Source organism: Ornithorhynchus anatinus, chromosome 1, assembly GCF_004115215.2.
Source record: "Ornithorhynchus anatinus isolate Pmale09 chromosome 1, mOrnAna1.pri.v4, whole genome shotgun sequence".
Classification (NCBI taxonomy): domain Eukaryota; kingdom Metazoa; phylum Chordata; class Mammalia; order Monotremata; family Ornithorhynchidae; genus Ornithorhynchus; species Ornithorhynchus anatinus.
In genome coordinates, this window is record NC_041728.1 from 44,180,839 (window position 1) to 44,202,399 (window position 21,561).

Genomic DNA, 21,561 nt, shown 5'->3' on the forward strand with positions numbered 1-21,561 from the left:
CTTTCTCCCTCATTTTTCTCAATTGCAAAATGGGCATTCAATACCTGTTCTCCCCCTTATTTAGACTTGGAGTCCAATATGGGTCAAGACTGAATCTGACCTGATCAATTTGTAACATCTCCAGTGCTTAGTTCTTGACATGTAGTAAGTGCTTAACAAATACCATAAAAAAGCCCCTCCATTACATATGGGTTTGAGGAAAGGGAAAGGACATGCCATCCCAGGAAGACACCAGGAGAGTTGAGGAGTCAGAAGAACCTGGGTTCTAATCCTGGCCCTGCCACTTGTCTGCCGTGTGACCTTGGGCAAGTCATTTACTTAACTATGGTTCAGTTCACCTCATCTGTAAAATGAAGATTAATACTATGAGCCCCATGTGGGAAATGGATTGTGTCCAACCTTTTTAACTTGTGTCTATCCCAGCACTTAGTACAGTGCCTGGCACAAGTAAGTGCTTAACAAATACGATTTTAAAAAAGAATCAGAATCTGATCCCTCAACTTGGAATTTGGTCAGCTCTCTGAACAGTAAAGCTCGGGTAAAATAAACCATTAGATACATACATGATTTTAATATTTGCTCCAGTTTTCTCACCCTGAACAGAGATGATTATCGTATTTGATCAGAGCTAGGAGAGTAGTTGTATGAAAAGCTACTATCCTTGATAAAGTTCTGAAGGACCTCAGGCTCTCTTCATTGTAATTAATGAAGGCTATTTCATTAAACAAAAAAAATTAAAGACTTAACTAATAAAAATACCCACCCTTTCATCAGAGTCATATTTATTGAACACTTAACTATGTGCAGAGCACTGTACTAAGTGCTTGGAGGAGTACAACACAGTACTATAACAGATATATTCCCTGCCCACAACAGACTTACAGTCTAAAGGGGGAGATAGACATTAATATAAATAAATACATAAATTATGAACATAAGTGCTGTATGGTTGGTGGGGAAAGAAACAACATTTCATGGGAAACAATCCCATAATGCACTGCATCCAGAGACAAAGAAAAAAATACTTGGGAATAGGAATTCAGCCTCACCAACATGATCACTATTCACTCCTCTCATTTATTAATTCATTCAAATGTATTTATTGAGCTCTTACTATGTGCAAAGCACTGTTCTAAGTGCTTGGGAGAGTAAAATATAACAATAAACAGACTCTCAGGATGTCAGTATTCTCACTGAAACCTTCTGATCTCTGATCCCGTGTTTTTCATCTGTATAATCCTCTTCCTCAGGAAATGCTTTTTCTGTACTGTGCTCTGCACACTGTATAGGCTCAGTAGCTATTTTTGAGGTTATCTTTAATTCAATCACCTAGCCCACTGTCACACACAAGTCTCCTTCCCTTGTTTCTATGCCTTTTGGTTCTTCCCTTTCACTTTCGTTCCCTTTCTCCATCCCACTAAAGGAGCCTAAACACTTATAAGTCCTTAATAATTTCAAAATTATAAGATCAGTCTCCCTTTATGTCTTGACATCCACATCCTCCACTACTGACTTGCTATCCTTCAGGGAAGACACTCAGTAATTTTTCAGGCCTCCCTCTCTCCTTTCCACATCTCCCCTCCTCTATGATCTGCAGCTCATAGCACATTCCCATTCCTTTTCTGAGATTGATGTTTAAATGTGGAGAGAATCTGCAGCATCATTATGTCATTGAATATAGTATTTATTGAGCTTCTGTGGTGTGTAAAGGATTGTATTAAGCAATTAGTAGAGTAGAGGTCAATCAATCAATAAATCAGTCAAAGATACCATCCTTGCTCTCAAAGAGTTTAGAGAATCAGGCCATACCTGAGCCTGGAAGTCAGAGGATCTGGGTTCTCATTCTGGCTCTGCCAATTGCTTGACATATGACATTGGGTGAATCGCTTAACTTCTCTGAGCCTTAGTTCTCCTGTTCTCCCTCCTACTTAGACTGTGAGTCCCATGTGGGAAAGGGACTGTGTCCATTCTATTCACTTGTATCTACTCAAGCACTCAGAACAGTGTTTGACACATAGAAAGCACTTAACAAATACCATGAAAAAAATCTAGCAGATTAATGTCATTGTATTCCTGAGCCATTTCTGTGAGAATGTTTTTAGCATAACACTTCAGGGCTTTGGGGGGAAGGGGAACAAAGTTGTCATCATAGTGTGCGTGGTAATGCTGAAAAAGAAAATTGCTTTTCATCAGGACATTTCAATGCTGCTAACTTAAAAAGAATCGGAGAGGCCTGATCTTGTCCTTGGATTCAAGTTATCTGGATGAATGAAAATAGAGTAAAAAGAGGGTATCCCTTTTCCATTTTGAGTGATATCATACTATGCAGACCTTCAGGATGCAGGTGGGGTAATTGAACCTTCCAGAGGAAGGAGGAGGGACCATCTTTCCTTTCTTAAATCTAATTTTTCTGTTCATCTGTTTTTCATCTTTGCTCCTAAAATGTAGTGGCATTTTCAACTCTGGACTTAAAGTATTCCCTGATCTGACCAAAATATATTCAGCTGACGTGAACTTCTTACTGTAAGTAATTTCCTTGCTTTGGCATTTATAAATGTACCCAGAATATGTAATGATTTGCAGTGCAATGAACCCCCAAAGCATCACCTAAGATATAGGACTCTTTTCAGGTGTAAGAAACGTCAGTAAGTCCTAAAGTCTAATATTATTTCATTATGGCTCTTTTATTTGTCCTGCAGTAGGATAGAATTTCAGCAGTTCATTTAAACAATAATAATAATAATTGTGGTATTTGTTAAGCACTTATTGTGTGCCAGGCACTGTACTAAGTGCTGGGATGGATACAAGCAAATCAGATTGGACACAGTGTTCCTGTCCCACATGGGGCTCACAGTCTTAATCCTCATTTTACTGATGAGGAAACTGAGGCATGGAGAAGTGAAATAACTTGCCCGAGGTCACTCAGCAGATACATGGCAGAGCCAGGGTTAGAACTTGGGTCTTTCTGACTCCCAGGCCTGTGGCTGTAAATGTGGTTGTATGATGAATGGTTGAATCATTGGGTATAATTTCCCCATAAAAGTTTATAAAATTAATTGGAACCCTACCAACACCAACAACATAACACCCAGGCCCTATATGCAAGTAAAAATTGTACTGTACATTCGTCTCTGACTCTTCCTCCATTTTACCCTCCCCTTCCTGCTTCCGCTTTCCTGAGGGTTTCCTACTCCTCTCCTAGAACACCAACTCCATGCCCTCCCATTCTCTGACTCCTAGTGCATTCCAACATTAATATTTTCTTTGTTTGAACCTGAATCATAATAACAGCTGATGCCGTGGTTCAAGATCACTGTTTCCCCCACCACAACCCCTTCTCTTTCCTGGTTTGGAGTTTCTCTCTGCCTCTCAGGCTGAAGCTTTGGGGGAAAAGATCAGGGATGAATTTAAGGCAAGAGTAGAGGGTGATGACGACTTAGAGGAATGCACTGCACCCCCATTCCTCCCTGCCCTGTCCCTGTCACCACGCCTCTGGGTTTGGTCTGAAAAGGGAAGCAAGTCTATGAGTCAGGAAGGAAGAGTGTGTATGTGTTCTTCAAATGAAACTATAGAAGTTCTGTAGCCTGGAGGACAGAAAGGTTGGGCATCACAGGGGAGGGAAGGATTGAGTTGGGGCTGAGACAGGTAAGCAAGCCCCTGGAAACAGGAGAGGGTAGACAAGGCCTAGAGCCAAGGGAAAAGCAGGCAGGGAGGGAATTGACTTACCTGCCTTGATCAGATCTGAAGTGAGAGTGAGGCACATGTATCTATCAGTAAATAGTATTTCTTGAGTGCTTACTGTCAGTCAATCTAATTTATTGAGCACTTACTGTGTGCAGAGCACTATACTAAGCACTTGGAAGAGTACAACATTATAACAGACACTTTTCCTGCCCACAACAAGTTTACGGTCTAAAGGGGGAGACAGACATTAATAGAAATAAATTACAGATATGGACATGAGTGCTGTGGTGTTGGGAGCAGGAGATGACAAAGGGAGCAAGTCAGGAGCAAGTCAGGACAATGCAGAAGGGAGTGGAAGAAAAGGAAAAGAGGGCTGTCACCACTCTGTACTAAGTGTTTGGGAGAGCATAATACAATTAAAATGGTAGAAGTGATCCCTGACCACAAGGAGTTCACGGTCTACAGCAGGGAGACAAACATTAAAATAAATGGTGCTGAAGTCAACAAAAAACAGGGTGCACTGCTATGTTGCATAGATTATAAGGTGCATAAGATATGTTGGTAACTGTAGTCCTTTTTAGGTCATTAAGATGAGTATTGGGAAATGAGGAGTTTTAATTGGTTTGCAAAAGGTCCAGTAGAACCTTAAACCCAGATTTGTTCAGGCTTCAGATGAATGAGGTCATTCCTCCCTTTTCTCTTGCTTCCCCTCAACATGGAGTGGTTCCCATGTCAAAAGTATTAACATTTCATATACTCCAAGAATGACCAATCAATCATGATGTTTATTGAGTGCTTACTCTGTGATGAACACTGAACTAAACAATGGGGAGATACAGTTGAATTGGTAGACATGATCCCTGGTAGTGGTAGGGCATCTTTTACACTTTTACACTGAGAGAGTTACTGCTCATTGAGTGTTAGCCTCTTCTCGTTTCACACAACTGACTTCCCCTCTAGGCTGTAAGCTCGTGGTGGGTAGGGAAAGTGTCTGTTATATTGTACTCTACCAAGCTCTTAGTACAGTGCTCTGCACATAGAAAATGCTCAATAAATACATTTGACCAACTGACTGACTAAACCACAGAGCCACTGTTGGTTTCAGTGACCCTAGGGGACAGAGAACAAGAGAAGAATTAAGCCTCTTCTTAGTGTTGGGCAGTGAGTAGCCAAAAGCCTACAATACATTGGTTCCCTGAGCATTTTCTAATGACATACTTGTTTCTCCTCCCTCTTTCAGTGAAATTGCAGATAACCCTTTCATGACTTCAATTCCCAGGAATGCCTTCCAAGGACTGTGCAACGAATCCCTTTCACTGTAAGTCCTCACAGGAGAATTTGTCAGTAATTTCCTTTAGCACATTGCTATTTCATTTTTTTGCTTGTTTTTAGGTTGTCAGCCCCTTGAGGGTCAGGGACTGTGTTTAATTCCCATCTGTTTACATCTTCCCAGTGCTCAGTACAATGCTCTGCTCCTAGAATCTGCTTAATAAATGTTATTTCTACTATTATTTGTTTGTTGCAGGGTATGTGTAGGGAAGGGCTCTTAATGACTTTCTCTCTAGTTTTTGAAAGGGTTTGCTGGTTGCAGTGTCTGTAACTGTTGGGTGGGTCACAACTTCAACAGCTGTGAATTGGTTTCCCTTTTCTGGGGTCAATGGTGCTACTTCCATAATCTGGGTAAATCTCTGATGTAAACTTCAAGCGCAGAGGCATAAATTTCCATTTCCAATCATCACAATGGATGTGGCTTTTTTTTCATGGTATTTGTTAAGCACTTACTGTACATCAAACACTGTTCTAAGCACTTGGATAGATACAAGCTAATTGGGTTGGACACAGCCCCTGTCCCACATGGGACTAATATTCTTAATCCTGATTTTAAAGATGAGGTAACTGAGGCACAGAGAAGTTAAGTGACTTGCCCAAGATCACACAGTAGGCAAGTGGTGGAGCTGTGATTAGAACCCAGATCTTTCTAACTCCCAGGCCTGTACTCTATCCACTAGACCACACTGCTTCTCTGTCATCCCTCTGGTAGTCCTCCATACTCAGTGAAAAGTATCTGAATGCACTGTGTTCGGTCAAACTGCAAGGAAAAGGAGTGGTGAGGATAGCAGGAGAGACCGTAATGGGGGTTTTCTGAGGTGAGAGGCCTGGCACACAATGAATGCCTAACAAATACCATTTAAAAATTAATGAATACCTTTGACTGATTGATTAAAGAGTGCCATCAGGGCCACGTTCAGTGACCAGCCTAGTATTTTGGCTCTGACTGTCGCACCAAAAGTCATTTGAAGGAAGAGTAATACCAATGGTCCTTATATGTTAGTAACACTAATGATGATGGTAGTATTTATTAGACAGTTGCTGTGTCCTAAAGGGCTGAGAAAGTGCAAAATAGATTGGGCTCAGTCCGTGATCTAACATAGGTCTCTCAATCCAAAAGGGAAGGAGATCAGATATCTTATCCATTTTACAGATGATGAAACTGAGGCCCAGAGAGGGTATGATTTGCCCAAGGTCACCCTGTAGGCAAGAGTCAGAACAGGGATTAGAAAGCAGGTCTTCTGAGTCCTAATCCCATGCCCCTTCCACTAGAAAACTCTGCCTCTCTCTTTCCCCTATGATATCCCTAAATTTTTCCTTTCATAACCCAATATGGACAACTCACCCATGAATTTGCCCAAATCTTCTTGAATCCAGTGATACCTGTACAATTTCCCATGGTAACAAATTTCTATGATAACAAATATGGTATGGAGAAAATGGTTTTCGTTTGTTTTTTTAACCTGCTACGTAAAGATTTCAATTGGTCACCACTCTTTCTGTTGTTACAGGATTTATTAAACAACAGTTCTTCATCAGTCATCTGTCCCATGTCTCTCCCTCATAATTTCATAAATTTCAATCATGTCTCCTCTTAGCTTTTGTCTTTCCATGCTTTGAAGATGTTTTAATTTTTTTAGGTTCATAGTCCCAAGATCCTAAGCCCCTAACCTGATAAATATATATTGATGATGATGATCATGATGATCATGAAAAAATCCCAGAAGCATGGGGGCGGGTGAGGGAAGCCTTATGCACCACAGTTTTTGTTTATGGACTTAGCTGTCTGAATGGCCTTCCAGAGATGTGGAGTCAAAGAGAGATTCCCCACAACTAAGGGGGAGTGGTAGAAGGGACCAGCAATGCTCCCCAAAGCATCAGAAGAGACCCACTGGGCCTGGTAATTCCTGAGACTATGGGTGGGTAGTGCCATCTTGGCGTGGTAGAAGCCTGAGAGGATGGCATCAGATAGTCTTGCAGCTGTCTTGTGATTTTAGCATTTGAAGGCAGAATCACAATGCCACCATCTGCCATGGATGGTGCATCTGGGGAATGCCAGATGTGCAGTGATTTGGGTAGTACTCCCAGGGGGTCTCCATTTTTCTCTTTTGGGAGTACTGTTCAGGTGGTATTCCCTATTCTGCCTATTCTTCTCTAGTGGGAAGGTGGGAACAGCTGATCAACACAGATGGAATGAGTGAGACCATACTTAACAGAGCTATTTGGCTCAGTGGAAAGAGCATGGGCTTTGGAGAAGCAGCGTGGCTCAGTGGAAAGAGCATGGCCTTTGGAGTCGGAGGTCATGAGTTCGAATCCCAGCTCTGCCACTTGTTGGCTGTGTGACTGTGGGCAAGTCACTTAACTTCTCTGTGCCTCAGTTCCCTCATCTGTAAAATGGGGATTAAAACTGTGAGCCCCACGTGGGACAACCTGATTCCCCTATGTCTACCCCAGCGCTTAGAACAGTGCTAGGCACATAGTAAGCGCTTAACAAATACCAACATTATTATTATTATTATTACAGAGAAGAAATAATCCCTTTACTTTAAAGAGGCTTTACAGATCACATCTCTCAGTAAAGGAAAGTCAAGTTGTATAGTGGCCAAGGACTTCTTGTGAGCTTTGAAGAACTTTTAGTGGTTGTAATGTATCTGCTGATTTGTCCTGGTTGGCATGTCATTCAGAGCATAATGAAGTGCCCTGTATACCTGGAGCCTGGCTGGTTGTTGAAAGGGAGGGCTGTAGCAGTCACTCCAGAAAGCCCCAACACATAGAGATGGGGGTGAGGGTGGGGATAAGAAAATATCAGAAGTTACTGAAATGGGAATAACCTCATATTTTGGGATTCCCTCCTACCCAAGGGAAAGCTAAGTCTGCTTAAATGCCATTTAATTAGATGTTCCCCTCTCAGGATGGTACCTGGAGAGTTTCCAGTAGTCTACCAGTCTCGTCTATGGGAGGGAAAGTCAAGCAGAGGCATACCCACTCCATTCCTAGCTTGGCCAGTGACTAGTGAGTGGAAGGCAATCTGCTACAAGTCCAAACTCACTTGTGCTGGCCAGCAGCAGCATGGGAGAGAGAGTCGAAAGCGGAGGCTCAAGTTTACTGTACAGAAAAAGGCAATGGTAAACAACTTCTATATTTTGACCAAGAAAACTCTATGGATACACTACCAGATGATTGCAGAGGGAGGTGGGGTGTTCTGGGAGAGATGTGTCTATGGAGTCGGTATGGGTCGGAAATGGCTCGACAGCATAAGACAAGACAATTAGATGTTGGCTCTACCTGGAAGATAGGCAGTCACAGACAAGGTTTGGGAAAAGGGGGATGTAGTTCACTGGGGAGAAGGCCCTGGGCTATTTTAATTGCACTGAGACTGAGAATCAGGCACAGGGGAGATGGCTCTGGGTTGGGGATCAGAGGTAAGGATCCTTGAGAAGCGAGGCAGCTGCCTCTGAGTGGGGGAAATGTTGGATCAATTATGAGGATCGACAAGAGGTTGACCCTGGCCTAAAGCAATGTCCTGAGGGGAGGATCCTAGCAGCATGGCCTAATGGAAAGAGCATGGGCCTGGCAGTCAGAGAACCTGGGTTCTAATCCTGGCTCTACCACTTGCCTGCTGTGTGACCTTGGGCAAGTCACTTAACTTCTCTGTGCCTCCCTTCCTTCAACTGTAAAATGGGGATGACATACCCTTTCTCCCTCCTATTTAGACTGTGAGCTTTGTTAGAGATAGGGACTATCTCCGACCTGATTAATTTATATCTGCCCCAGTACTTGGTAGGGTGCTCAGCATATGGTAAGCACTTAACAAATGCCATTTTTAAAAAAGTTTCCAAAAGGGGCAAACCCAAAACTGGGTTGCCTCAAGTGAGGCCAAGGGGATGGTTTAGAGGAATGTGTGTGGTGCCTGAAGGAAAGAGGGTGTCCAGGGAGGGGAATGCATTAGGGAGAAGGCAAAGAAGTTTTGGGATCAGAGTTCCTTTCTATTTGTTACCTAATTAATTTGTGCAGATCATTTTCTTATTGAAAAACACAGTTAGAGCTCTAAACCCCTCGCCCTGTCTGGGTTGAGTGACCCTCAGTTGTTGGGTGAACATGTTTCCCTGGGAAACTGAGGGAGATTAGATTCTTCCGAGCTTCCTTCAACCAACCTCAGAATCGGGCAGCACCTCCTAAACCCTGAATTATCCCCTTTCTGGTCGGGAGTGTTTACTTCTGAGCCGGAAGGCGGTGGTAGTGATCCAAGGGCTGGAAGAATTGGGATTTGCCTATTGGGTCCCCACTTCTCTCCCACTCATGGCAGAGAGACACCGAGGGCTTAGGGTCCTCCATGGATGGAGTTGCATCAGAGCTCCCTCCTCTTGGTGTCTTCAAAGAGACTTCGACCTGCCCCAGAGGCAGGTAGGAGATTTTACAAATTCTTCAGCTGATACTTTCCCAAGTGCTTAGTACAGTGTTTTGCACACAATAAGAGCTCAATGAATATGGTTGAATGAATGAATTTGCTGGGTGGCCAATATGTAAGTCACTCAGTTCTCTCACCTTTAAGAAGAAGATCATACAAATCGGTTTCCCTGAGGCGTTTCAAGAATCAACACATTAATGGTGGTCTTATACTTTGTCTTTGTTTTCAACTCCATGAATGTTCTACTGGTGTGGAAGTAGCCTGGCACTTCACAATCCTTTTTCTTTGTTGTATACAGGAAACTCTATAATAATGGCTTTACTTGGATTGAAGAACATGCTTTCAATGGCACAAAGCTGGATGCTGTGTAAGTACAGAATTACCAGTGGATACTGACCATAGCTAGGGTGGGGGCTGGGAGCCAATCTGCTTAACCTGCTTTCAGTTTTGCTCCTTAGGACCATTTGCCAGAGATGGCGAATTTGAGATAGCCAAATTAAGGCTTAGGTGAATTTAAGATGAGGGCAATATAACAAGGGAAGAAATGACCTAGATTCTAATCCTGGCTCTGTGACTTTTCTGCTTTGTGACCTTGGGCAAATCACTTCACTTCTCTGGGCCTCAGGTCCCTCATCTGTAAAATGGGGATTAAAACTGTGAGCCCCATGGGGGACAGGGATTGTGTTCAGTCTAACTCATGCCTATCCCAGCACTTTGTACAGTGCCTGGAACAAGAACCATAAAAACAAAACAAAACAAAAACCTGGTCTCCTGATGACTGAACACCAGTGGAGCTGGGACTAAAGCCCAGATCTCTTTGATTCCTAAAGCTGTGCTTTTTCCAGCAGCCAGGCTCATTGCCTAGTGAGATACTGATTGGCAAGCGAGGGGGCAGATTTCACTGGGAACAACTGGGAGCAGCAGAACTGACAGTAGTGGTAGTTGCATCTTTGTCCCTGGAACAGCAGTCCTCATTGAGGATAAAGCTATTGAGAAGCAGCGTGGCTCAGTGGAAAGAGCACGGGCTTTGGAGTCAGAGTTCATGGGTTCGAATCCCGGCTCGGCCACTTGTCAGCTGTGTGACTTTGGGCAAGTCACTTCACTTCTTGGCGCCTCAGTTACCTCATCTGTAAAATGAGGATTAAGACTGTGAGCCCCACGTGGGACAACCTGATTCCCCTGTGACTACCCCAGCACTTAGAACAGTGCTCAGCACATAGTAAGCGCTTAACAAATACCAACATTATTACATGCAGCAAAAACACCACTGTCCTTGAATAAAGGAGAGAAAAGATTTATATTGAGAGGCAAAGTTGCCTAAAATTAATGGAGTGAATTGATGTCCTCTTATGTGTGGAGGTGGTTGCAGACATGAGGGTAAGATAGAAATTTAGGCTAAAGGAGTGTTGATGGAGTTTTAACTTGACTTAGAGTTTCAGATTCTTTGCTTATTTTTTTTCCTCACACATTTTCAGGAAGGGAGTCATTTTCTATTCTGTCTGCTGGAAGTTGCTTCTAAATTCCACCCTACCTTTCCTCCTAAGAAAATATACATTGTCCAGCCTTTCCAAATGCCTTTCAACCTGGCAATCCGTCAGTCTTACCTTGGATTTCATATTCCACCGTTTTGTCTTATTCTGATGCTTTTGATTCTAAGAAGCTGTGAGAGACTTTGCTTTTGGTCATCGTAATAATAATAATAATTGTGGTATTAAAATGCTTATTTTATGCCAAGCAATTTCCAGTCTCTGGGGTAAATAGAAGATAATCAGGTTGGACACAGTCGCTGGGCCACATGGAGCTCACAGTGTGAGGAGGAAGAAAACCAGGTATTGAATCCCCATTCTATAGTTGAGGAAACTGAAATTTAAATGACTTGCTGTAGATCACACTGGAGGCAAGTGGTGGAATCGCACAGGAGGCAAGTGGTGGAACTGGGATTAGAACCCAGACTCCCTGACTCACAGACCAGTGCTCTTCACATTACAAGGCCTTTCTGCTAGGGTTGCTTGTAGTCCACAGACTCTCTCCCATTCCTCTCCTCTCCCAGAAAATTTTGCTTTGCTCTTCACTGGAACAGAAATTGAAGGATGGATCTGTGGCCCCTGGAGGATTGAAAAATGATGTGCACTACCCCACTACGGCTGAACAGTTCTGCCTGGTAGTTAGGGCCATGCCAGAGTGGCACATTCACCTACCGTCACCCATCTAGTACCATAATGGGTCCATCTCCCTTCCAGCTCCACGTATTTCCAGATTTCAGCTCTGATTTCCTCTGGAAGTTCAGGACTATACAGTTTTCCTGGTGCAATGCTGGGATCGAAAGAGTTGGTCAGTAAATACCATGGAAAGTGATGATGAAGCTAGAGGGTGGGCTATTGTTTCACAAGCCCTGACAAACAAAAAGCCATGGAGGCTCTGAGGTGAGGGTTGTGGATTGACCCAGGGGATTTCACCATGGTAGATATAAAGGAGTCCAGTTCTCTGCCGGGTGTGTCAGGAATCACACAGCAGCGAGAAGCAGCATGGCTTAAAGGAAAGAGCATGGGCTTGGGAGTCAGAGGACATGGGTTCTAATCCCAGCTTCACCACTTGTCTGCTGTGTGACCTTGGGCAAGTCACTTAACTTCTCTGTGCTTCAGTTACCTCATCTGTAAAATGGGGGTTAAAAGTGTGAGCCCCACGTTGGGCAACCTGATTACCCTGAATCTACCCCAGCACTTAGAACGCTGCTTAGCACAGAGTAAGTGCTTAAGAAATACCATAATTATTATTATTATCATCAAGAGCACATTTACCACACCCAGGGTACTCAGGGAGGGTCTGTTGAGTCCATAGCTGCTCTTCCCCATCTCTGCTGGGCAGCTCCTTTACCTCTGGAACTGCCTCAGAGTCTCAGAGCCCCAATATCAGATCGGGTGACTGCCCCATCCTGGGCCTATCCCAAAAGGTTCAGAAAATAATAATAACTGTGGTATTTTTTAAGCACTTACTGGGTTCCAAGCACTGTATTAAGTGCTAGGTGGATACAGGCAAATCAGGTTGGACACAGTCTCTGTCCCATGTGGAGCTCACAATCTCAATCCCCACTTAACAGATGAGGTATCTGAGGCATAGAGAAATGACTTGCCCAAGGTCATAAAGCAGACATGTGGCAGAGCCAGGATTAGAACCCACGTCCTCTGACTCCCAGTCCCATGCTCTTTCCACTAGGTCACAGTGCTTCCTTTCAGGCTCCCCTTTAGACATGATGCCCATACTAAGAGGAAAGGAAGCACAAAGGCTCAGGAGACAGGAGAGGGGTGTGTCAGGGTTTCCCCTGGGCAATTTAGTTTCCCCTGGGCAATTTAATCCCATTTCTTCTTTATTCGCAGCAGAGATGGAGCATTGCAGATCACCTTTCTGTAAAACACCAGTCTAGAGTAGCTGGCCACGGTCTTGGGTCTCTACCCAGGCAATTAGCCAGAGTGTCATTCCAGAGGGAACTGGAGGTTGTGGGGAAGGTGTAGTCATGTAATGCCACTAAACTTGATGTCTCCAGAACTAAAACAATCACGGGAATGTAGCTAGTGATCCAAAGGGGCCTTGCCAGTTCAGAGGGGAAGCTTGCCTGGGACCACCCTAGTTTCCCAGGCCTAATGGGGGAAAGCTAGATTTTAAAACCCTTCCCCTCCATCTGGTGGGTTTACTCATCTTTGGATTTGGAAGAAAATAAGCAGTGTCAAGGCCAAAAGCTGCAGAGGGGATGGAAGAGCGGTGAGGAGAATCAGGCAGGGCCCGGAAATACCCTTGTCAAAACAGGAATCTGCATTTGTTTCCCTCTTTCAAATTGCTTAATTATTATATAATTCAGTATGTTTGAACCACGGAACCAAGTTAATATTAGACAATCCATCCTACTAATGGTCCGGTTCATTCCTATTCCAACTGGCTGCCAGCCCAGCAGCCCCTACCCCAAGTGTATCCCTAACATCCTATTGGACTCTGGCTGGTTCTTTGGTTTACGATCTTCGATAGACTTCCTGGCAGATTTGAGTTCTTATCATCCAGCTTTATTATTCCCGGTGGTGTCTTAAATTTCGGAGAGAAATCTTGCTAAATTGGACAAGCACTTATCTAGCTGTAAAATAATTTCTAGTGATTAAGCAAGCAGGTTTTCACTGGCAGGGATGGACAGTTTTAGGATAAACTCATAATTACTGTCATCTAAAAAAAAGGAAAGGGAATAGATTCTAGGAAGTCTAGGAGGTTAGAGAATGGGCTATTGTTTCACAGGCCCTGACAAACAAAAAGTCATGGAGGCGCTGAGATGAGGGTTGTGAACTGATCCAGTGGGTTCCACTAAGGTAGATATAAAGGAGTCCAGTTCTCTGCCGGCTGTGTCAGGAATCACACAGCAGCAAGAAGCAGCATGGCGTAGTGGAAAGAGCATGGGCTTAGGAGGCAGAGGATATGAGTTATAATCCCGGTTTTGCCTCTTGTCTGCTGTGTGACTTTGGTCAAGTCACTTAACTTCTCTGAGCTTCAGTTACTTCATCAGTAAAATGGGGATTAAAAGTGGAAAAGAGGAAAGAGGAAAGGGAAGAGATTTTAGGAAGTCACATAGGCCCTTTCTCAATAAAACATGTTTTTCTTCATTTGAGGTACAACTACACACCCTGCCTTCCCCCAGTATGATTCTCATTCTTCCCAAGATCCCCAGGAAAAACACACAGCTTTTCCATGTGCAACAGCCAGAGCAGTAGTATTTAGTCAGTCACATTTATTGAGCACTTACTGTATGCACAACACTGTACTAAGTGCTGGGCAGAGTGCAGTATAACAATGTAACATAATATAATAGTGAGCACTACTGGATGCATTGCACCATACTAAGAACCTAAGTTCAACAGACTTAAGTGATGTATTCCCTGCCCACTAGAAGGAGTTTACACTCTAATAGGGGGAGTCAGACCTAAAAGAGATTTATAAATAGATAGGTGTACAATTGAATGAGCATACAAGTATTGAGGACAGGAAGAAATACCTGTATATGGACTAGAGATGGATATGAACTGGACTGGTGAGAGTTAATCATGGTGGGAGCAGGTGGGGTTTCAGGAGGCCATAGAATATGAAGAAATCTATATGCAGTCTGAGGGATTTGTGGGAAAAAAGTGAGGAAAATGGTACCCAAGTAGTCCCAAGATTTAGCTTCATGGATCAAATCCAGTACCGGATCTGGGCTCTCTCTATTGAGTGACCATGGGAAGCAGAGTCTGTTAAGTGCCAGTATATTCTTCTGGTGAGGCCAGAGTGAGAATCCGGGATCTCATTTTTTATCATTCTGATCCTGATGTGAGATGATGAATCCCAGCCCCAGCCATATGTGATAGCTGAATGTCAGTCTAACAGCATTTAATTTCTTCCCCTTCAGGAGAACCACCAGACTAGGGAAGAGTGTTCCAAGTTCTTTGACATACATTATGATCTGTATCATTCACCCAGATTTATAATAATAAAATAGTAATAATAATTTGGGCATTTAAGTGCTTACTATGTGCCAGGCACTGTAATAAATGCTGGGATAGATATAAGCAAATTGGGTTGGACACAGTCCCTGTCCCACTGGGGCTCACAGTCTCAATCCCCACTTTACAGATAATAAAACTGAGGCCCAGAGAAGTAAAGTGACTTGCCCAAAGTCACACAGCAGACAAGTGGTGGATCTGGGATTAGAACCCATAACCTTCTGACTCCCAGGACTGTGATCTATCAACTATGCCATGCTGCTTCTCTATTTCAGTACTCTATTCAGTAGGTTCTTTAGCACCCTTACTGCCTATGTACTTGGAATTATCTGAATGTCATTCTATCACCTTTGTCTTTAGTACAATATAGTTTTGTTTTTATTTCTGTTTACAGTTACCTGCACAAGAACAAATACCTGACTGTTATTGATGAGGATGCATTTTGGGGGACCTACAGTGGACCAAACCTGCTGTGAGTAAGGAATTAAAAAGGCTGGCAGGGGAAGAGGAGAGAGAGAGAGCGACAGCAAGAGAGAAAAAGTCAGCATAACCTAGTGGATAGAGCATGGGCCTAGGAGTCTAAGGACCTGGATTCTAATTGCAGCCTCTTCCACTTATTGGTTGTATGGCCTTCATCAAGTCACTTCACCTCATCTGTAAAGGCAGTTAAGACTGGGAATCCCATGCTGGACATGGACTATGTCCAACCTGATTGGCCTGTGTTTAGTACAGTGCTTAACATATAGTAAGTTCTAAACAAACATCATTAAAAAAAAAAAGTGAACTCTTTATGTTGCTCGGTAAGGTTATCCTGCTTGACATTCTCCAACTAACAAAGGTAATGAATGTTGTACTGTAAGACTGAAAAATTCAATTGTCCCAGGATACTTGACTTGGCTCTTGATTTCTACCCCACCCTCCTAGATTGGCTATAGAGGGCTAAATGACATTTGCTTCATGGATCCTGTGCATCCATGAGGCTAGGTCTTTCTCTTTGGAAGGAGCTGCAATGTTAGGAAAAGGGAAGGGGTAAAACAGGCAAAGAAGAGTAGCCTTCAGCTCTGAAGAGCTTGGCTTAAATCAACTTTCCCAGTGTTGGTTTTCAGTAACAGAGATTCCATATCTGAGAAGCAGCGTGGCTCAGTGGAAAGGGCACGGGCTGGGGAGTCAGAGGTCATGGGTTTGAATCCTGGCTCTGCCACCTGTCAGCTGTGTGACTGTGGGCAAGTCACTCAACTTCTCTGGGCCTCAGTTACCTCATCTGTAAAATGGGGTTGAAAACTGCGAGCCTCACATGGCATAATCTGATTACCCTGTATCTACCCCTCACATGGCACAACCTGATTTCCCTGTATCTACCCCAGCGCTTAGAATGGTGCTCGGCACATAGTAAGTGCTTAACAAATACCAACGTTATTATATCCTCAGTAACCTCCAGGTCAAACAGAAACACCTTTCTATAGGCTTTAAAGCACTGTCACCATCCACCATGCTACTTTATCTCCCTGATTTCCTACTACACCACAACACATTGACCTTGTTCCTCTAACAACAACCAATTCACATACCTCGATCTTGTTGATCTCATCACTGACCCCTTGCTCATGTCTTGCCTGTGTCCTGAAGCTCCCTCCCCCTTCATATCCAACAGATGATTACTCTCCCCACCTTCAAAGCCTCATTAAAATCACATGTCCTGCAAGAGTGATTCCCCAACTAATCCCCTCATTTACTCTACACCCTCTCCCTTCTGCACCACCCTTGCACTTAGATATGAAACTTTTATTCACCCCGCCCTCAGCCCCACAGCATTTATATACACATCCTTAATTTAGTTTTATTTCTATTTCCCCCTCCAAACTGTAAACTCTTTGTGGGTAGGGAATGTGTCTACCAACTTTGTTACATTGTACTCTCCCAAGCACTTAGTACAGTGCTTGGCACACAATAAGCACTCAATCAATTGTATTTATTGAGTGCATTCTCTATGCAGACCACTTCACTTAGCACTTGGGAGAGTGCAGTATAACAGGGTTAATATGCACATTTCCTGCCCACAGTGACAATTGCTTAACTGATTGATTAATTGATCTTCTCCCTGACCTGCCAAAAACTGGCTCTTTTCAAAGACTTTGATAACAGGCCTTGTATTTGATGACTTGGGGATGCCAACTCTCATCCATGATCCTGAGGTGGCAAAGAGTATCCATGGCAAAAATTAAGCTGAGTTGATGAAGCGTAATGCCCCCCAACCTACTCACTTCTCCCCTGGTGCCTCCATCTAGTAAGCAGTCAGGTCAGAAGTCAGAGGAAGCAGCGAAGAGGATGGTGGTGAGGACGGAAATGATACTCCGACTTATCTGGACCCTGGACATGTAGAAGTGGCTCAGAAACCGGCCTTTGATGAAACTGAATTGTGTGGTTGCCCAATCTGTAATAAGCCACATTGATCTCACCATCATGCCACAGGTTTTCCCTAAATGAAGCTACACTGATTTGGGGCTAAATGAAGATAGATTTGGGAAATAGTGATTTACTGAAGGAGCCAGAAGAGCAATGATGCAAGGAAAGAATTTATCAGCTGCCACCTGCAGTGGGTGTGTTTGTATGTACTTTTTAAGTGCTTACTATGTGGAAGCACTGTACTGAGATAGATACAAGTTAATCAAGTTGGACACAGTCCCTACCCCAAATGGGGCTCACACTCTTATCTCCATTTTACAGATGAGGTAACTGAGGCACAGAGAAGTTAAGTAACTTGCCCAAGGTCACACAGCAGACATGTTGCAGAGTTGGGATTAGAAACCAGGTCCTTCTGACTCCCAGGCCTGTGCTTTAACTACTAAGCCACTCTGCTTCCCACTAAGATATGCTACCTAACATTTCTGGGGTTCCAAGGTCTAATATCCTCTATTTTGCTGTCAGTTAACCAGAGAGGCAGCAGGCCAGAGTGGCTAGGTGGGGAATGCTTTTGGTAGCCAATCTTTTAATAACAACTCCAGAGACACCTGCTGCTGCTTCCTTCCCTTAGACAATTAGGAATCGGGTTGCTTGATGTGCTTGGGGAGTGAGTCCTGCAGACTTTGTTTATGAGAAAAACTTTGAGCCAGAGTTTCAGTCGGTGGGGACAGGCAGGCTACTTTGCAGATTTCTCTGCATGCCAAGCATGATCTCATTTCAGACTTATTTCTGCCTGACCCTTGGCTCCAGCTGTTACTAGATCTGGAGGGAGGGGAAGTTTTCAGATTGGTTCACATTTGTATGGAGACATATTATGTCCCCTTAATTATACCTGCAGTGTAATTAATTAATTATACCTGCAGTGTAATTAATTAATTATACCTGCAGTAGGATAGGGAACAGCATGGCCTAATCAATCAATCGTATTTATTCAGCGCTTACTGTATGTAGAGTACCATACTAAGGTGCTGGAGAGAACAACAGTATAACAGACACATTCCCTGCCCACATTGAGTTTACAGTCTAGAAAACAAGCTTGTAGTCTAGAGGGTGGAAAGAGCACGGGCATGAGAGTCAGAGAGTCTGGGTTCTAATCCTGCCTCTGCCATGTAATAATAATAATTATGGTATTTGGTAAGCACTTACTATGTGTCAAGCACTGATTAAAGCACTGGGGTAAGTACAAGGTAATCGGGTTGGACACATTCCCTTTCCCAAATGTGGCTCACAGTTTTAATCCACATTTTACAGATGAGGTAACTGAGGCACAGAGAAGTTAAGTGACTTATCCAAGGTCACACAGCAGACAAGTGGTGGGGCCAGGATTAGAACCCCTTTCATTCATTCAATCATATTTATTGAGCACTTACTGTGTGCAGAGCACTATACTAAGTGCTTGGAATATACAATTCGGCAACAGATAGAAACAATTCCTGCCCAACAAGGGGCGTACTCTGACTCTCAAGATTATGCTCTTGCCACTGCTGTTAGACCTTGGGCAAATCACTTAACTTTTCTGTGCCTCAGTCACTTCATCTGTAAAATGGAGATTAAATGTCTCTTCCCCCGTCTACTTAGATTTTGAGCCCTGTGTGGGACAGGGAATGTGTTTGACCTGATTATCTTGCATCTCCCCTACTGCTTAGGACAGTGCTTGGCACATAGTAGGCACTCAACAAATGCCACAATTATTAATTATTATTGCTATTATAGGGCTAACAATAACTATTTTTAAGTACTTTTCAATCTCTAATAATAATTGTGGTATTTATGTCCTTAGCTCAGGAATAGAATACAGTAGGATGCAATATCTAACCAGATCAGATACAGTCCTGTCCTACATGGGAATCTCAGTCCAAGAGGTAGGGAAAATAAGGTATTTAATCCCCATTTTACAAATGAGGAAACTGAGGCACAGAGAAATCAAGTGACCCACTCAGGGTTACTCAGCAGAAAAGTGGCTGGATTACTCAGCTGGGACTGGAGTCTAGGTCTCTAGGTTTCTACCAGGCCAGGCTGCATCTCTATGTTGAGTATTTTTACTTTTTTGTTATTCCATGGCAGGATTACAGAATGCAAGATTCATGTAATGATTGAATTGTAGAATTCAGTTATCTTACCTCTCTGACTTTCAAGCTATCATACTTTCCAATGATGTAAATGCTGAGGATTCTTAGTGGAATCCTTAGTGGAATTCATAGTGGAATCTTTCCATTTCTGACCCTGAACAAATGATCCTTGGATAAGTGAAAGCTTTTCTGCAATCCGTTTGCTGATCAGGTTTTTTTTGTTTAATTTGGAATCAGATGAGGTTCTCAGGAAATAAAGCCATAACCTTTGGAAAATGTAAATGGCATTCAGTTAACATTACATCTATCCCTTGGCAAGAAAGTGAAAGTTTCATAGAACACTATCCCTGTGATCATAGAATCAATCAGTGATATTTATTGAGCTCTCACTGTGTGGAGAGCACTGTACTAAGTAGCCTCCCTGTCCCCACCGACTGAAACTCTGGCTCAAAGTTTTTCTCATAAACAAAGTCTGCAGGACTCATTCCCCAAGCACATTAAGCAACCCGATTCCTAATTGTCTAAGGGAAGGAAGCAGCAGCAGGTGTCTCTGGAGTTGTTATTAAAAGATTGGCTACCAAAAGCATTCAGGAAATCAGCAAGGTAAGGTTGAAGGGGGAGAGCTGATGGAGTGTTTTAAAGTTGATGGCAAGGAATTTTGTTTGTGGAAATGGATGGACAACAATTGAACGTTTTTGAGAAGTGGGGACACAAGAATTTGAACTATTTTTAGATAAATGATCCAGGCAGTGTGAGAAGTGTATGGACTGGAGGGGAGAAACTTGAGGCAGGGAGGTCAGCAAGAGGGGATGTGATAAGTGCTCCCTCCTACTTAGACTGCAAGCACCAAGTGGGACAGGGACTATGTCCAACCTGATATATTTGTATCTATCCCATTGCTGAGAATAGTGCTTGACACATAGTAAGCACCTAACAAATACCATAAAAAGTATTTGGATCAGCAGAGTTGCAGTTTGGATGGAGAGGAAAGGGGGAATTCTAGAGGTGTCATGAAGATAGAATCAGTGAGATTTCATGATTTAATATGTGGGTCAAAAGAGAGCGGTGAAGTGAGGATAATGCCACAGTTACAGGCTAGTGCAACAGAAGATAGTAGTGTTGCTACCGTGATGGGCAAATTTGTGGTAGGTGAGGATTTCGGTGGGAAGATGGGGAGTTCTTTGAGGTGTTGATGGGACATCCAAGTAGAGGAGTCCCGTTGGCAGAAGGAAATGCGAAACGGCAAAGAAGAAGAGTCAGCTGGAGAGGTAGAAGAAGCATGGCCTAGTGAATAGAGGACAGCTCTGGGAGTCAGAAGGACTTGTGTTCTAGTTCTGGCTGGACTACTGATCTTCCATGTGACCTCGGAAAGTCTCTTCACTTCTCTGTGCCTCAGTTCCCTTATTTGTAAAAAATAGGGATTAAGAGTGAGCCCCATGTAGGACAAAACCAAATTGATTACCTTGTATCTACCCAGTGTTTAGAACAGTGCCTGCACAAGTAAGCACTTAAATATAATTTTAAAAATCACCTGCAAATCAATGGTAGTTGAAGCCATGGGAGCAGATGAGAATAGAAAGGGGCCCAGAACTGAGCCTTGAGGGGTTTTCACAGTTAGAGGGTGGGAGGCAGAGGAGCAGGCAAAAGAGCTGAGAAGGAGCAGCCAGCTCCAATCACTTGTAGTGACTTGGAACTCAGTGGTGAAAATCAATCAATGGTATTTATTAAGTGGTTAATATGTTCAGAGCGCTGTCCTAAGCTTTGGGAGAGTACAATGTAACAGAATTAGCAGACATATCCCTGCAAATGATGAGCTTATAGTCTAGAGAGTCTGCAATCTAGATAATGAAGGTGGGCCTGCAATTAGATTCAAATTTTTAGACATCTCAGCTATCCCTGCAACTATTTGACACTCATCTGGGAACATTTTACTTATGTATAACTTCCAATTGACATTATAAAATGCAGATTTCTCCAGATGAGAATTTGTTGCATAACATCTCTGTGTGTTAGAGCCACAATGCTGAGGGTTTGGCCCCAGTCTCACTGTTAAGTATCCTCAGCATCATTTTTTTTCCTTGGGAGGGGAAAGTTCCACTGT

At 43.2% G+C, this 21,561-nt stretch overlaps 1 protein-coding gene and 1 non-coding gene across 2 annotated transcripts in view; both read left to right on the forward strand.

Moving 5' to 3' along the window:
* Nucleotides 1-21,561, forward strand: part of TSHR (thyroid stimulating hormone receptor) — a 94,173-nt gene that overhangs the window by 52,970 nt on the left and 19,642 nt on the right. The window contains exons 6-9 of the mRNA XM_029057588.2: nucleotides 2,449-2,523; nucleotides 4,925-5,002; nucleotides 9,720-9,788; nucleotides 15,326-15,403. Of these exons, the coding sequence (XP_028913421.1) occupies nucleotides 2,449-2,523; nucleotides 4,925-5,002; nucleotides 9,720-9,788; nucleotides 15,326-15,403 (300 nt within the window). The remainder of the gene's footprint in view (nucleotides 1-2,448; nucleotides 2,524-4,924; nucleotides 5,003-9,719; nucleotides 9,789-15,325; nucleotides 15,404-21,561) is intronic.
* LOC114817575 lies at nucleotides 7,915-8,052 on the forward strand. Its single transcript, XR_003765442.1, has one exon. It is a non-coding gene; the product is annotated as a small nucleolar RNA SNORA7 (small nucleolar RNA).